Genomic DNA, 17006 nt, shown 5'->3' on the forward strand with positions numbered 1-17006 from the left:
ACACAAGGCCGACAATGCTATTGGACTGTGACAAGAACAATGAGACTTTGGCTCAGATAAGTCCTTGGTTTGAATTCTGTTTTAGGCATGAATCAGCATTGTGATTATAGAAGTTGCCTAACTTTACCAGCCTTTTTCTATTTTTTAGGTATTCTGTTAACAGTTACATTTATTTTCCAAGGTTTTTGTATAGTGTAAATGAAGCAGCATTTGTGAAGCACCTAGAATGTGTTCATAAAACCTGGTTTTTGTCAGTTTCTTCCTGCATATTATAAAGCAGGCAGGGGTCCCCAATGGTACCTCTGCACATCTATCAGACTATTAGGAACCGGGCCGCACAGCAGGAGGTGAGCGGCGGGAATGATGCACTCCCCAGCATTGGCATCACCACCTCGGCTCCAACTCAGATCATCAGGCATTAGATCCTCATAAGAGCACCGGTCCCTGGTGCCAAAAAGGTTGAGAACCACTTCTATAAAGGGTCCCCACTAATATGTAAGCTCCATTAGAGAAGGGGTCTCTTTCTATTTTCTTTACTGTTGTGCCCCAACAACAGTATGCTAACATTAAAATATTTGTTGAATTAATGAGTGAAAGGGCGAGTGGGTGAGTAGATTTTTCTTCTCTTTTCCTTTAGGCTAGTTCACAGCTCACCACTCACTCAGTTCCAGTTTATAGGTGAAGGAAGTTTTTTTATAGAAGTGAAAATTTCAGAAAAGGGGAAACACTGAGGAAAGTATGGGTGAACTTTGAAGGACTTTATGGCAGTGGGGACTTAGAGGTCCCAGATACCTGTATGATCCCCATCACCGGCATACCTGTGCTGTGATCATGAGTAACAGAGTCAGTAGTACTCGAGGGCAAAATTTGTAGCTTTTTTAGAGGAAAGAGCAACACGTCCCCATTCATTATATTGTAATGTGTTAACAGACATTTCTTGCCATTTTTTCTTCCAATCTAGCACTTTTTTACTTCATTTGGGGCCCGGGATAGGACATATATGATGATGTTCCGGCTGTGGCAGAATGCTCTCCTTGAAAAGGTAAGGACTACCGAGCTCCTTCCTTCAGCCTGAGGAGGATGCGCATCCGAGTGTTCTTTCCTTGGGCATGGGCCTTGTGAAAAGATTACTCTTGCTTGGGCATCTGCAAGCTCCAAAGAAGCCATGTTCCCTCCCAGTCCTGGAAATCCACCAGACTGTGTCACTGAGTAGCCTTTTTTGTCATATGAACAGCCAGCCTTACTGTTGCCTGTTGCAGGGCCCTCGCCGACTTCAGACACTTCAGTTCCACTGTTTTAAATGTACCAGGGTTTATTTTAATCAGGTATGATAAAACACACAGACATGGAAATGACCATCCATAAGTTTTTATGCTCACAGATGCCTAGAAGCAGAGGCACGTTGTGCCATGCTGGGCCACGCGGGGGAAGCAGCCAGAAGGCAAAGAGAGCGCAGGGAAAGCATGAGCAAGAGCCTTTATCGTGGTTTTCCTGGGAAGGAATGGGTGGTGATACAGCATAGGCAGGCCAAGCGAATGTAGGATTGGCTAGTTTGAATAATTAGTAGGGCCTTGGGATATAGAGACTGTCTCTAATTGTCTGGTACCTGTCTCTGGGGTATGAGGGCAGAGGAATATTGGCCTGGGGTGTAAGAGCTAGATAAGAAGGTGGTTGGGGGTATGAACTTTGGATTGAATGGTTACACATGAAGGGTGTGCTCTATTTAGCGAGTCATTTCCCATCTCTAGAAATTAGGAATTAGCTAACCCTAGGAGGGGTAGGCCCTCCCCAGTCAGCAAGGCCTCAGATGCCAGAGCATCAAAAATATCAAAATTAGGAAAACAGAATTAATACAGCACCAGTTGACTACTCTAGTGTCTGAAGGACACTGGAAGGAGATGCAGATGATGGGGATGTTGGTGGCAGCCCTTAGAAAACTCCCATTCAGATGTCCTAGGGTTGAGAGACAGCTCCAAGCCAGAGCAGAGAATGTAAGAAAAAATTATGTAATATAATTACATTATATTTGACATATATTTAGGTATAGGAACACGGTTGAACAGGTCAGAGAAGGTTGCATGGAGAAGGTGAATTGTTAAGAAGGGGAAGGCATGGTTTGGCAGAGAGGCACATGTGGCCCAGGCAGAATGAATGGTGGACATAAGGCCAGAGATAGGAGCAGGAGGTCCAGATAAAAGAGGAGTGCCTCCCTCTAGTGCTATGAGGGCCAGGGCAGAGCTGCCACTCCCACGGAGCCCTGGCTGTGCTGTCCTGGGCAGTTCTCTGTAGTTGGAAAACTGAAACCTTGGCTCACAGCATCCTGCCACCTGCCTGCAAGGATGAGGTTAGATAGTTCTCAGATGCTTTATCAAATCTATTGATGGGAAACATTCTTTAAGTGTGATTTATTAAAAAAATAATAATAAGATTTTATCTGCTTCTGTTTTCCTTATGTTCTTGCCCTCCTTTTTCACATACTTATGCTACTAACTCTTCCCCCCTCCTGCTAGCCCAAGGCTCATTCATAATATTCACTTCTGATCTTAGTTTTTTGACATTCTGTTGCCTCTTTCCTGAAACTCTGTACTTTGTGAGAGCTAACGTCTTTTAGGACAGTGCTTTTGAGGAAAACATGTAGACACCCAGTGAAATTAATACATAGAACTATAGGCGAACTGATTCTGCTTAAGAATAAAGTAGGGAGTATTCAGCTAGTCAACAGAGGATCAGATGCAATGACCTTTGAGGCCCCTTAAAATATGAGAATGTAGGCTTCTTTCTAACTGCAGGAACTGTCCAGTTATGTAATGGGCCACCTTTGAGGTTGTGCCTTATTCTTGGATGTGATCCAGCAGGGTCTGCATGGCCACTGTTAGTGTAAAATTTCTGCACTGTCAGGGAGACTGACTCAAGGGATCTCTGGTGCTCATTCCACATCAACCTCAGAAGCTCCATGATTCCCTTGGCCCCAGAGCAACATCGGTTTGTGCTGCTTAATGCTGAACCTCATCCACAGGGGCAAAACGTGGACAGTTACCTACAAGGGGCCAGTTGGTCCCATATGCAAACCTGAGTTGGAACACGCCAAGTTCCTGGCTTCACTAAAAAACGTATTCTTAGGCAGAAGATTGGTATCTTGCTGAGATTCTTGAGAGGAGGGGGTGGGGCAGGGTCAGCGATGAGGTTGTCATGGAGGCATTGCTAACTCTCAGTTTAGCTAGGGAGAGTGGGTGCAGCTGTTCCTACCCTCAAGGGAGTCCAGCCCGATTCAGTGCCTCCCTGTACAGTGGTGTCCCGAGGAAAGAAGCATCAGTCTCTGTTGTTCCCTGCAGCCTCTGTGCCCCAAGGAACTCTGGCACTTTGTTCACCAGTGCTACGGGAATGAATTGGGCTTGACCAGTGACGACGAGGACTACGTACCCCCTGATGATGACTTCAACACGATGGGGTGAGAGAGGCAGAGGACAAGCTGCCAGGAGCCTTTCCTAGAGGGGCTAGGATGGCAGTGAAGGCCTCACTGGGGAATGATATATAGGTAAAGCCCTAAAGGAGGTGAGGGAGTGAACCAGGAGGATATCTGTGGGAAGACCTCTCAGGCAGAGGGAACAGTAAGCAGGTGGCTGGTGGAATGGAAAAAGGGCACATGGAGGAGGGGGTCAGGAGGCAGGTTCTGAAAGCCTTTTGGCCAAAACAATGATTGGCTTTTACTCAGAGTGGGATGAGAAGCCATGGGAAGGCTTTGAGTAGGTAATTGATAATATCTGACTTAACCTTTCAACAGGATCACTCTGGCTTTTAGGTTGAAACACACTAAAGGGGGAGGAAGGGCAGGCTAGCTAAGAGGCTATTGAATAATTTCGATCTTTTAGATGAGAGGTGATGGTGGTTTAGATCAGGAGGGCAGCAGTAGAAATGGCAATAATTGGTTAGTTTCTGAATATATTTTGAAGGTAGAATCAGAAATATATGAAGCATTTGATGATAGATTGGAAAAGAACCAAAGGTGGCTTTAAGGTTTTCTTGGATTTACCAAGTGGAAGCATGTAGTTCCAAACTGAGATGGACAGCACCATAGGCAGAGCAGATTATGGAGGAAAAACAGGAGCTTGGTTTTAGGCAACTTGAGTTTGAGATGACTGTTATTCAAGTGGAGATGTTTGTTAGGTATTTGTGAATATGATTGTAGAATTCACTGGGGAGTCTTGAGCTAGGGACATATACACTTGGAAACTTGAGTGGATAGCCATGAGATTGGCTGAAACCACCAAGTGATTGAATAGACATAGGAAGAAGTTCAAAAACTGGGCTGGGAACACTCAGCAAGAGGAAGAAGCAGCAAAAGAAATCTCGAAAGAATGTCCTGTGAGGTAGGAGGAATACTAGGAGAATTTTGTATCATAGAAGCCAAGGGAAGGAAATTTTAAGGAGAAGGGGATATCACTGTATCACATGCTGTTGGAATATTAAGAAACATGGGAGGTTGGAAAGGTAGGTGGAGGCTTGGTGGTACTGTGAGAGGCACAAAATTATAGAAAGCAAGGAAAGAGCTTCAAATGTATAGTACATAAACCTGGGCTCAGGTACAATTTCTGACGCTTCATAGTGGTATCATTTAACTTCTGTGACTATCTATTTGATTCTCTCTAAAATGCATACAATGATTTACTCAGAGCTGTTATACATCCAGATGAGATAATACATAAAGTATAAGTGTTGATAATGACAATGACGATTTTTCCCTTGGAAGAGGATACAGGTGGCATCCGTGAAGGGTCCCTAGAAGTGCACCCACCTTTAGCTCCAGAATGGTTTCCTCTTAGGTATATAAATCCAAGAAGTTGACTAGTTATAACCCAGAATCTGGGTAGTACCCCTAAAGGGTACTCATGTCCAGAGTCCTGTATGGGAAAGAAAATGTATGCTCAAGGCACAGGCGTTTGATTCAAATGGTCAAATTGAGATCGATTAGGTTGCCAGTGGTGGGGAGGGAGGGATAGTTTAGGACAAATAATGGTTGTATTTAGATAGTGATAAGTCTAAGGGGGGTGCCTGGAAAAGGTGTGTATGGAGCCAGAAATTTTACATCAGGGTAGAGGGTAGAGAGCAATATCGGGGTAAGGAGTTGTTAGAGGGAGATCATATGCAAAGCAAAGAAGCAAGAAAGCCCATAGTTTTGGATAGATAGATAAGTCTAAGGTTTTAACATATTTGGCAATCTTGACCATTAAGGTTAACATAGACTCATGGTATCTTTATTTTTATTTTTATTTTTTTAGGTACTCTGAGGAAATTCCTGTAGAGGAAAATGAAGTGAATGATAGCTCATCCAAAAGCAGCATAGAGACCAAGCCAGATGCTAGTCCACAGCTGCCCAAGAAATCTATCACCAACAGCACACTGACATCCACAGGGAGCAGCGAAGCCCCTGTTTCGGTACGGGCAGTGAGCCCTTCACTTTCACTCCCTATGTAGTGACCATCGTGTACTAGCTTAGTTAACTCTAGGGGACCCTAACCTGAGGAGTGGGTAGAGGGGAGATTGGTTATATTGTGGTCAGTTTATACAATGAGGCATCCTGGAGCAGATGGGCTGGCTCCATTCTGATGGTCCCAGGATCCAGAGTAGGATTCTCAGTGTCTCAGATAATGATTTTGTTTGGCTTCTGAGCAGATGAAAACTATTCAGGTCCATTGTGTGAGCTCTGTTCTCAGTAGACTGTTCCAGATCAGCCCTGATTTATTTTCCCACTGTGCTAGACTTTATGAAAGACATAAAAATATGCAAGAAGGACCTCTGTCCTCTGGGACATGGTTACAGAAGAGATGGAAGCTTCATGAAGGAAGAGAGTCAAAGTGTGAGCTGGCAGGTAGAAGAAAGGGTAAGGTTTCTCAGGAAAGGATTCCCAGAAAAGAGAGCTTTGTGTTCCAGTGGCTTAAGGGTCAGACCATCTGGCCTTAGAATGAAAACATTCACTGGATGCCTAGTCTGCATTTTCTGTCTGAAGTTATTTTTAAAATGTAAAGAATCATATCTTTCCCTTCTAGGGCTAATGGGAAAATTAATCCAAAAATGATTATGAAGTCTTTTGAACCTCTTAGAAAACAAGGTACTAGTGAGAGGCAGGCCAACAGTATTGTAGAATGGTGCTGATGTGGCTCTAGGAACAGATCCTGTGTAACTGAAGGAGCTAACTCTGCCAACTCATGTGGTTTAGTGTGCTGTCTACTGGCAAGCAAGAGAAGGGCAGAACCTGGTGCTAGGTGCTCTCATCTTCCATGGCAGGGCTGGGGAAAACCCTGGAGTAGACTCCAGCTCAGCTCCTACTGTGAATGTGAGGGCTCCCAAGGCCAGGTCCCTAACTCCTCTGTTGGGTGACTGCTCTGTCTCCACCTCAGTTTGATGGCCTGCCTCTGGAAGAGGAGGTGCTGGAGGGTGACGGGTCCCTGGAGAAGGAGCTCGCCATCGACAACATCATTGGGGAGAAGATTGAGATCATCGCACCCGTGAACTCCCCTTCCCTGGACTTCAATGACAATGAGGACATCCCCACCGAGCTTAGTGACTCTTCTGACACCCATGATGAAGGTAGACACTTGAAAATGGGTGCAGAGTGGCCCTTCCTTTCTGTTTTGAAGGCTAAAAGGATGTCCCTATATGGAGACTGGAATCAGTCTCTAGGTTCCTGGGGAAAGGATGGGTGGATAACAGTTTTTTTTTTTTTTTTAAGGTACATTTGTTATTAGCAGAGACCCTTCTTTTGGGTACTCACTTGCAGGAACCTCATCATTCCATGTTTGCCTTTTTTATTCAACAGGTTATGCAACTATAACCTGGAAATAATTAGATTTTATAGAAACTTGCTTTAGTGACTCCAGCATGGGGATTTTTGACCAGGCTAGAAGAAAAGGTGTTGCTGGGTCAGACTCTGGAGACTGCCCTTTTGTTTTATAGTTCTAAGTAGATAGCTTCTTAATTCCCTCCTATAAAGGGTTAGCCTCTAGGACCTCACCTAGGAATATGCTGCATCTTACATTCCAGGGTGAGAAGCCACATTCTCAGTATTCATGAATTTGGTTGATGGTTTACCTTCATTGAATTCTGATTGATTCTGACCTAGTATATACAGACAGTACTCACTTATCCATCTGTGGACAGTTTATCCTGTGGGTCATGTACAGTGGTTTTCTCTCATTTGGTTTATTTCCACACATCCAGGATACAGGGCCAGTGCAAATGACACTTGTTGGGTCCTGTGTAATAACAGGGGTGCCATTCATGTAAACTAAGACATGAATATTCCCTCACTGTGCTCACTATGCCTGTCCTGTATAATCATGGGCATTGACCCTATAGGATGCCCATGAGTTCCTCGCTGGCATCCTCAGGGTCACACGGTGCCAGAAGTGTCAGCCTCTGGTTTGAGATGACATTCTAGCTCCTGGAGGGGCAGCAATCAAGCACTGTGGGGAGCCAAGGGCTAGAAGAGGCCCTGAGGCTTTAGCAATCCAACTATACCCTCAGACACATTCTTCTTTAGCAGATAGGAACATCAGAAAATTAAAGGTTATTGAAATAATGGGGGAAGTATGGTGCTTTATGGAAGGAGAGCAGATCTCATATAGTTAGAGATTACAGCCCAGTAGACCAGACCAGCCTTAGAAGCTTTCATACGAATAGAATATTGCAGATTAATCAGCATCCCTTGAACACACCTATGCCATTGTTACAATGCCATTTGCTGTCAATTGTGGCTAACTTATAGACTCTTGATAACTGAACCTCTGGGTTCAGGCAAGTTTAGGAGGTAGTCACTTGTTTATGTTTTAGTCAAAGATCACCTTAAATAGGGAAGCTTGAAAGTATAATAGCAAATAGTACATTCCTGAACTCTTTGTAAAGGATGAATGAAGAGTGGCATTACAAGTAAATAGTGTACATGCCAATGAAGGAAGGAGGCTGAAGAAAACAACAGAGCTCTGGTGCCCAGCTGCCCCACTCCATAGTCTTCCTTGGTGGCCATTTCTACATTAGCCACACAGACATAAGTGCTTGGGGCCATCTCTTAGGATCATCTGCCCCTCACCTTGACTGTCTACTTCCTCATCATCTCTATGCAGGGGAGGTCCAGGCTTTCTATGAAGACCTGAGTGGCCGGCAATACGTGAATGAGGTCTTCAACTTCAGTGTAGACAAGCTTTATGACCTCTTGTTCACCGACTCACCCTTCCAGCGGGACTTCATGGAACAGCGACGCTTCTCAGGTTCATTCTTCCCAGGACTGGTCCCTCCCACCCCTTCTTCCCTCTCTCCCCATGCACCCTCCTTTTCCAGGCCACCTGAAGGCCCAGAGCACCTTTTCTCTGGCCTTACTCAGTGCCGAAGCTCCCTCAGGGCCCTGCATGCTACTCCTTCCCCCACTCTGCAGTATAACACTCGCCCACCGTGCACCAGGCAGCTGATGCTAGGCCCCTTGGGCTCACCAGTAAGCTACCACTTACTGGTAGGCACCTGCTTCATGCCAAGCATGTTACATTATCTCATTTAATACTCAAATCTGCCCAGTGTGTGAGTGTGGGATCCACCATACCCATGAGGAAACTGGAACTCACACTATTATTACTTGCCCAAGTTCAAACAGCTAAGGGACTGAGCTGGGATTCAGTTCTAGGAATCTCAGAGTTCATTCTTCACACCTCCATGCCCCTGTCTCATCCTTTCATCCCTGTTCTGCCTCATGGCAGGGTCTACAGCTTTGACCCAGCAGAGCTGCTAAGCATCTGAGTCTATGAAAGAACATTTAGGCATCAGCGGTCCCCACTGCCAGGAGAAGAGTGCCTGCTGAGGGCACAGGGAGGTCATTCCTTAGAGAAGACTCATTCCCAAGGATCCCAGGCCCTCTTCACAGTAACTCCAGTGTTGCTAGCATCCCCGTAGGTGGCCCCAAGACTTCCTGCCCCAGCCCCAGGAACAATCAGCATTTTGGAGCCCTGTGTAGAATCTCGGCAGTGCCACAATGAGCCTCTTTCTGCTTTGACTCCCCCTCCTCCTACCCTCCTTCTCTGGCCTTCAGGCTCCCATTGGCTTCCTTTTGTCAGCATTTAGTACAGTCAAGACAAGTTCAGTTGCAGGGAACATTCAGACGTGGGGAAGGCATGCTGCTTCCCTCCCTTATTCCAGGGCTCTTTTCTACTCTCAGATATTATCTTCCATCCGTGGAAAAAGGAAGAGAATGGAAACCAGAGCCGAGTGATTCTTTACACCATCACCCTTACCAACCCTCTGGCTCCCAAAACTGCCACTGTCAGGGAGACGCAGGTGAGGAGAGGGCAGAGGCCAATAGGAGTGGGCCGGGAAAGCTCTGTTCTGTTGTGAAGGGTTAAGGACAGACATCAGGAGGAAGTGCCTGCGTGCTGGTGTCATTTAGCCATGTAGCAGTAGCATTGTACAGGCTTAGACGCAGCCATTTCCAGTGGTTCTGGGTCCTCTGTTCTGAAGCTGGGAGTGGGGTGGGGAAGCTGGGGAAGCAGGCTATCTCCCCATCTCTCTTCTCCTGAGTTGTGTCCAGCAGACCTTTCCTCCCACAGACCATGTACAAGGCAAGCCAGGAGAGTGAGTGTTACGTGATAGACGCCGAGGTCCTCACCCACGACGTGCCGTACCATGACTACTTCTACACCATCAACCGCTACACACTCACACGTGTGGCCCGGAACAAGAGCCGACTCAGGTGCAGTGTGTCAGGGCCTGAGCGGGCTCAGAGGAATTTTCTGGAAGGAAGTTTCTGGGAGTCCTTACATTAGGGAACATTTCGTTTGCTCCTGAGGAGGGAAGAGGAGGTGTTGGGAGTATTGGCCTGCTAACTCATTCTTTATTCTACCTTTTTTCTGAAGCCTCTGAAAACCCCACCTCACCCCAACCCCTCTATTCTGACAGTTATTCCTTCTGCCGTGTGTTCTCTTTACTGCTCTGTACATCTCTTTAGTAAAACTTTTTTAACTGCTATTATTTATTGATTGCTCATCATTTATAAACAACTGCATTTAAAGTACATACTTTTGAATGACCCAAGGAGGTAGATATATCTTCATTTTTTAGAACAGAAAACGGGATCATATGAGTCAAGTAACTTTGCCAAGAGTCATATCACCAGTAAATGCTGAAACCAAGGTCTAGAAACACAAACCTGTGTTCTTTCCATCACACCATGTATATTGTGATTACCACTGTCTCTCTGTCAGATGATGAACATGCAGGAACCCCAGCCCACTCATCGCTTTATTTCCAGCACTCAGCCCAGGACCTGCACATATCAGAGTCCTGAAAATGTTTATCAAACGAATAAGTGGAATGCTGTTTGTGGATAGGATCCTGTCATGGGCACTGTGATGTGCTTTCAAGGAAGGAAGAAATTTAGACCCTGACATTTTAAGAAGCTTATAGGCTAATTGAAACCCATTTGAAAATAACCAGTTTATATACTTGTATCTTAGACCAAGTTCTTTTGGTTGTACAGGTCATAACATCACTCAGATAGTTCAAATCAAATAGGTGTTTGGTGAAAGGCTTCAGAGAGATCTCTCAGGAATCAGGAAGATCTGAATGTTCACGTTCAAAAAGTGCCTGTATCTTTCTTATTATCTTAAAATAAATTTTTTTTTGGTTTCTGTGTGCTCTTTGAGCATCTACTCCTCCCTCCCCCTCCCATCTCTTCCTTTATTTCTCTCCCTTCTCTCTTTGCCCTCCTTTCCCTCTCAATTCTTTTCTCCACAATGTCTAGGTTTTTCATTTTCAGCTTCCTTAAAGGAGCTTCTGATTGGATATTCTTTCTGTCTAGTTCACACAGAGGTAACTTGACCTCAGATAGACCTTTACAGAGGGTGCCTACGCTCTATCCAGTAAAAGGTTGTTTTTTGGGGAGTGAGGGGTGAGGTGGCCCCAAGTGTAGGCACACGTGTGGCCCGGAACAAGAGCCGACTCAGGTGCAGTGTGTCAGGGCCTGAGCGGGCTCAGAGGAATTTTCTGGAAGGAAGTTCCCTGAGAAGGAGTCGAGGGCACAGCAGGCAGCCTTAAACATGGGAGTATCAACTGGAAGAATCTATTGACAGAGGAAAATAAACCTAAGGAGAGGCAAAAAGCATATATACTGTAAAGGAGAGGAAGGAGCTGATACTGCAAGAGCTATTGGCAGTAGAGAGGCTCATGATTAGGGGAGGGGATACTTGGAAAAAAGCAAGAATTGGTGAGGCCCTAGGTAGAGTGAAGAGGCAGGAGCCAGGGCTGGTCACAAATGATCTTAAAGGTGGAAATGATGAAAACCTAGAGCCTGACTTGCGCTTAAAAGTCGCTGGAGGAAAGAAGGGTCCCCCAAGGCTGGCCAATAGGCTGTTTGGCACTATCTGGAGCCTTTCTGGGAGTAGGCAGTGTGATATCATGAAATCTCTCTGAACTTGGAGTTAGAGACCTTGTTGTTACCCTTTGGTCTGCTTAAATATTCTGAAACTCAGTGTTCTCACTTATAAAAATGAGGACAAATCCACTAGCTTCACCAGCCTCAAAGGGTGGCTGTGGATATCAGGTAACATGATAAATGTGACAGGACCTTTTACCTTGAGAAGTGCAGCACAGATGTGAAGCCACTTTGAAATTAATCCCAAACTTTCCTTTTTGCATCAGGAAGGATCCACCCAGGAAATGGCTGATCTTGCTTTTGGCTTATTCCTCAGGGTCTCCACAGAGCTGCGCTACCGAAAACAGCCCTGGGGGTTAGTGAAAACTTTCATTGAGAAGAACTTCTGGAGTGGACTGGAGGACTATTTCCGCCACTTAGGTGAATGCTATAATCATCACTGATAACCATCACTGACTGAACTGTAGAACTCCATAAAATATTTGCCATTATTCAGGGGAATGGAGACCATGGAAAATGGGGAGAGAGACTGAGACAGCGAAGAGGTTTCATGGGGTTCCTAAGTCTGCCTCAAAAATGGATACAAAATTCAGCATGTATGTGAACATGTGCATTTTTCCAGAGACTGTGCTATGCCTGTAACTTTTATGAGGCCATTAAGGGATCTATGACTGCCACCCTCCCCCCCTCCCCAAAATAAGAACCTCAGATCAGTCACATTGGTAATAATTCTGTTATAGAAAGGAAATAGCCTATGAATGAATCTGTTAGGAAATATGATGTGCCCCAAATTATATATATAAGGGGTACAGATGTTAGGAATCTATGTCTCTATACAATGTTCAACAGCCTAGAAGGGTTTGGACTTGGTCCCTGTGGTACTTCTTTAGGCTCCTGGGCATCCTTGAGGGACCACTGCCTTCCCCATCAACATCCCAGAATACAGTATGGAAAATGCTTCCCTTAGAGAGGGCTCAGCTAGGAGTAGACACTTGCTTCTGGAGTCCAGTGTATTGGGTTGGAGGTATGGGCAGATAACCTCCAATGTGGCCTTTTTGTATCTGACAGAGACTGAACTGACCAAAACGGAGAGCACCTACCTGGCTGAGATGCACAGACAGTCTCCCAAAGAGAAGGCCAGCAAGCCACCAACAGTGCGGAGGAGGAAGCGTCCCCATGCCCACCTACGGGTGCCTCACCTGGAAGAGGTGATGAGCCCCGTTACCACACCCACTGATGAAGATGTGGGCCACAGGACCAAGCATGTGGCAGGTGTGTGCATGGTGGGGATGGCTGGTGTGGCTTAGGGCTTTGGGCTAGAGTCACATGCCTGTGCCAAGGTGCACTCTCGCACACTCATTTTGTACTTTGGGTATAGATTGTATATAGTTTGCACATAACGCATTAAATCTAAGACTGCAGATGCTCTTCCTATTTCTATTGGCCTTTAAGTTCCTCAGCTCCTGCTGAGCCCATGTTTGCTCTGATAAAAAAAAAGTTGCCTTTGGGTTTATGCCTCCATGCTGCCTAAGCTCCATATCTACCTGGATAGGCTCAAGAATGCAGCTTCCAAGTTCTTAAGAGATGCACCATGGAGAAGCCAAAGCTCAGACCCCAGAGATTACCTCAGGACAAAAAGATTAGGGAGTCTAAGCAGCACCCCCTCGCTTGACCCCAATGGGTCCACCAAGGACCTACCCTTGATATGTCTCCTTCTTCCCATGTAGCCATTCACAACCTCGTGTCATTACTCAGTCATTGAAACTTGCAGCTATACGAGGTCTTAGGAGCTAACCAATCCAGTATTTTCAGAGTATTCTCTGCACTTACTTGGGCATTCATCAGAGCTGGATGCAGACAGGAAAGGAGGCAGAAGCAGAGCAGGAGAGTGCCAGCTTTCTGTGTTACTTCCCCCAGCTTTCACCAGAGCACTTCTGCATTATGTGTTTCACATATGGAATTTCTCACTAACATTGCATTTGAATAAACTGACTTGAAGAGAGGTTCTCTGACTTGCTCAACACCATGTAGCAGTATGGATAAAGCCAGAGCTGAAAGCTGTCTCCTAGCACAGTACTGTTTCCCCTTCCACAGCTGCAGATCACTTTTTCCTGTGTCTGTGCATTGTAGCTACATAGATCTGTTGATTTTCTCATTTGTTCAGCGACTTCAATACTCACTTGCCTGACATAACCCATGACCTTGCCCTTGAGGAGCTTACTTTCTACTTTTGGAACACTGGGTACATCTGTTGCATTATTGCCCTCACATCATCACAGACAGTTCATCATCATTCCCAGAAGTTATGTGCATGACCAATATCACATCTGCACTTGGTGGACTTGGGGGCCATGATGGTGATAGCCTTTTTATTTTCCCTACAGGTTCTACACAGACACGGCATATCCCCGAGGACAGCCCCAATGGTTTCCACCTGCAGAGTGTGTCCAAACTGCTGCTGGTTATCAGCTGTGTGTAAGGAATTACAGTCTGTCCTCCCCACCCTGCCCTTACCTGCCTGCTGCTTCTTTCCCAGTCTCTTTGGGTGTCATTTTTTGTCTTCTAGTTTTCTCTCTCCAAACCAGTTGTCCTGTCATTCCTTGCCTCTTTGCTTTTTCCTCTGTTTTATTCAACATTTACTGTATGCTAGGTCTCAAGGATTCAGAAGAAAATGCTGCATGCAGCATCCATGCCCTTCAGGAACTCAGTTTCAAGTGGGTAAGACAGAGAGGAAATTCAAAATTACTACACAGTTTGATAAATACTAACATAGAGATGCTACAGAACATTTTAGGAGCCCGTTTATTTGTTTGGGAGGGGACGTTCTGGGTGTCTGCTCCATACCAGGCATTAGGACTGTGCCCTCATGGGGTCCACACTTTGGCAGAGTAGCCAGGTAAAATCAAGAACTATAGTCTAGGAAGAGTACGCGCTTATTTTATTGTAAACAATTTATAATAATTTCCATAACACTGTAAAACTGTAAGCTTCATAATTTGCATAGAAAGATTCCAGGCTAGAGAGAAAGTTAGTTGAAAGCAATGAAAGCATTAATATGAGAGAGCACAGCTATCTGATATATCAGGCCACGGCCTGCTCAGGACTTTTGTAAACCATTTTAATCAGGGAGCAGCTAGAACAGGTAAGTGCAGACAGCTCTTCCACATGATTCAGCCCACTGCCTGATGCCCAGCCCTCCTTGGATGGGGGTGTGCAGTGAGAATGTGGGAGCACAGGTGTGTGGGGGGCATAGGAGCTGCCCAGACACTCGCTTACCCAGATGTTCACCAGGTACTAGACTATATCTAATTCAGCCTTGCTTCTGTGACCCCTCCCCTGCAACCAGCCCGGGCCTCCATTTAAGCATTTTCAGAGAGACAGAAGCAAGGGCACATTCCTACCCTCAGGAAACACTGGAAGGAGCCCTAGAGTGACATGGTTGGATTTGTATTTTTTTTTTTTTTGAAATCACTCTGATGGCACTATGGTGCATGAAAAGACTGGAGTCAGGGAGGCCAGTAGGAGTAAACTACAGTGATGTATGCGAGAGTGGCCGGCAAACAGGTGAGGGACTGGAGCTGAGAGACTTGTGACCTCTTGTTTCATAGTAAAGGAAGATGACTTACTGATTCCCATGTATCATTAACAGAAATCTGGAACTTAGCGAAAAGTTGTCAGAGAAGATGTTGTCAGTTCTAGATGTCTCTGAGTTGCCACAGGTTATATAATTGAAGATGATGGATAGTTTGGACTTGGGGCTTAGGAGAAAAGTTTAGACCGCTATTGCTGATTTAATTATCAGTAGCATTAAAGCTGTGGGTATGTAGAGGGGACAGAGTGTGAGAAGGAAGATGGTGCTGAGGACAAACCTGGGGCCACTAAAGGAGAGGGGCCTGCGAGGAAATGAGAAGGGCTCTCTTATTAACCTTACTTGAATATGTTACAAAAATTATATGTAAAATTCTTCTGAATGTGGTGTTAAGCCAAGATATTTTTACAGCATTAAATGCAAAGACATCTGTAAAATCAGTAAAATTCACTTTTAGCATCATCTCTTTAAGGTTATTCATGCTTTTGTTAACTCTAAATCTCTGTTGTTGGGTTTGGTAGATACAAAAGTAATCACAGGTTAGTTCTGGGTTTAACCTCTTCCTCCATTTTGATGTTATTTTTTTTACGTTTTTAAAATTTTAATTAGTTTCAAGTAAACAGTACATTGGTTAGACATCTATATAGTTAGTAAAATGATCCCTCCAATTGCTCCCTCCCCTGACCCTCCACTTACCCAGTGTATTAATGCTAATTGCATTCCTTATGCCATGCTTCCCATCCCTGTGACCATCCCTTAGCTACTTATTCGTACTTCTTTATCCCTTCACCCCATTCTCCCAGCCCCCCAAACTCCCTCCCCTCTATCTGTCACCAAATTGTCCACTATATTTTGTGAGTCTGTTTTCTATTAGTTTGTTCTTTTTATTCCTTAAATTCCACATATAAGTGAAATCATATAGTGTTTATCTTTGTTGATTTAAATATCTTTTAGGTTCATCACAGCAACATTTTTTCCATTCCTTCCCCCGCCTTTTCATATGTAGGGGTTTTGTTTTCTTATCCTTTCAGACTCTCCATCCCTTGGTTGGAGCACTTAATTCTTCTCCACTTAAGGTACTTATTGATAGAATTGTAGTTGTTATCATTCTTTATTCCTGTTTTTTATACATGTGTTTTCTTCTTATAGAAGTCCTTCCAACATGTCCTGTAATTCTGGCTTGGTGGTGGTAAATTCCTTTAGTTTATTTTTGTCTGGGAAGCTCTTTATCTGTTATTCAATTCCAAATGATAGCTTTGCTGGATAAATTATTCTTGGTATATATCCTGAGTCTTCATTCTTTTGAATATTTTTTGCCAAGCCCTTGTGTCCTGCATAGTCTCTCTTGAGAAATCAGCTGCCAGTCATATGGGTGTTCCCTATATGTAATTACTTGTTTTTCTCTTGCTGCTTTAAAAAAATGTTTTTTCTTTGTATTTAACTTTTGCCATTTAATTATGACGTGTCTTGGTGTGGGCCTCTTTGGATCCTTGATTTTTGGAATCTTCTGAGCTTCCTGGGGTTTTATGTCCATTTTCTTCACCAGGTTAGGGAAGTTTTCCATCATTATTTCTTCAAACAGCTGTTCAGCATCTTGATTTTATTCACTTACGCCAATCAGACAAGTATTTGGAACCTTACTAGTGTCCCATATCTTCCTCAAATCATATTTATGTCTTGGCCTCTTCTTTCTCGCCATTCTGTTTGAGTGTCCTGATTGGCTTTCCTGTCCTCTAGTTAGGGCACGTGATCCTCTTCTTATTCACTTTGTTTATTCCTTTGTTTATTCCATTTAGATAATCTCATCTCAGATAATGTGTTCTTCATTTCAGACTGGTTCCCTCTTATAATCTCCATCTCCATTTTTGTCTCTTTGTTGGAGTTCTCTACATTTCCCCAAAGTTTATTGAGCATCTTTATAACCATTGTTTTGAACTCTACATCTGTTAGATTACTTGACTCCATTATATCTGGATCTCTGTTCTGTTCTGTCATATGGTTTCTGCCTCT

At 44.5% G+C, this 17006-nt stretch overlaps 1 protein-coding gene across 11 annotated transcripts in view; it reads left to right on the forward strand.

The window, feature by feature from the left end:
• GRAMD1B (GRAM domain containing 1B) overlaps nucleotides 1-17006 on the forward strand; it is a 175145-nt gene that overhangs the window by 147179 nt on the left and 10960 nt on the right. For all 11 annotated transcript variants that reach the window (XM_016118499.2, XM_036221654.1, XM_016118507.2 and 8 more), the window contains 10 exons: nucleotides 962-1042; nucleotides 3333-3448; nucleotides 5277-5433; nucleotides 6396-6585; nucleotides 8118-8261; nucleotides 9197-9315; nucleotides 9585-9727; nucleotides 11724-11827; nucleotides 12476-12679; nucleotides 13792-13882. In XM_016118499.2, the coding sequence (XP_015973985.2) occupies nucleotides 962-1042; nucleotides 3333-3448; nucleotides 5277-5433; nucleotides 6396-6585; nucleotides 8118-8261; nucleotides 9197-9315; nucleotides 9585-9727; nucleotides 11724-11827; nucleotides 12476-12679; nucleotides 13792-13882 (1349 nt within the window). The remainder of the gene's footprint in view (nucleotides 1-961; nucleotides 1043-3332; nucleotides 3449-5276; nucleotides 5434-6395; nucleotides 6586-8117; nucleotides 8262-9196; nucleotides 9316-9584; nucleotides 9728-11723; nucleotides 11828-12475; nucleotides 12680-13791; nucleotides 13883-17006) is intronic.

The sequence above is a fragment of the Rousettus aegyptiacus genome, unplaced genomic scaffold (genome assembly GCF_014176215.1).
Source record: "Rousettus aegyptiacus isolate mRouAeg1 unplaced genomic scaffold, mRouAeg1.p scaffold_m13_p_5, whole genome shotgun sequence".
Taxonomy (NCBI): Eukaryota; Metazoa; Chordata; class Mammalia; order Chiroptera; family Pteropodidae; genus Rousettus; species Rousettus aegyptiacus.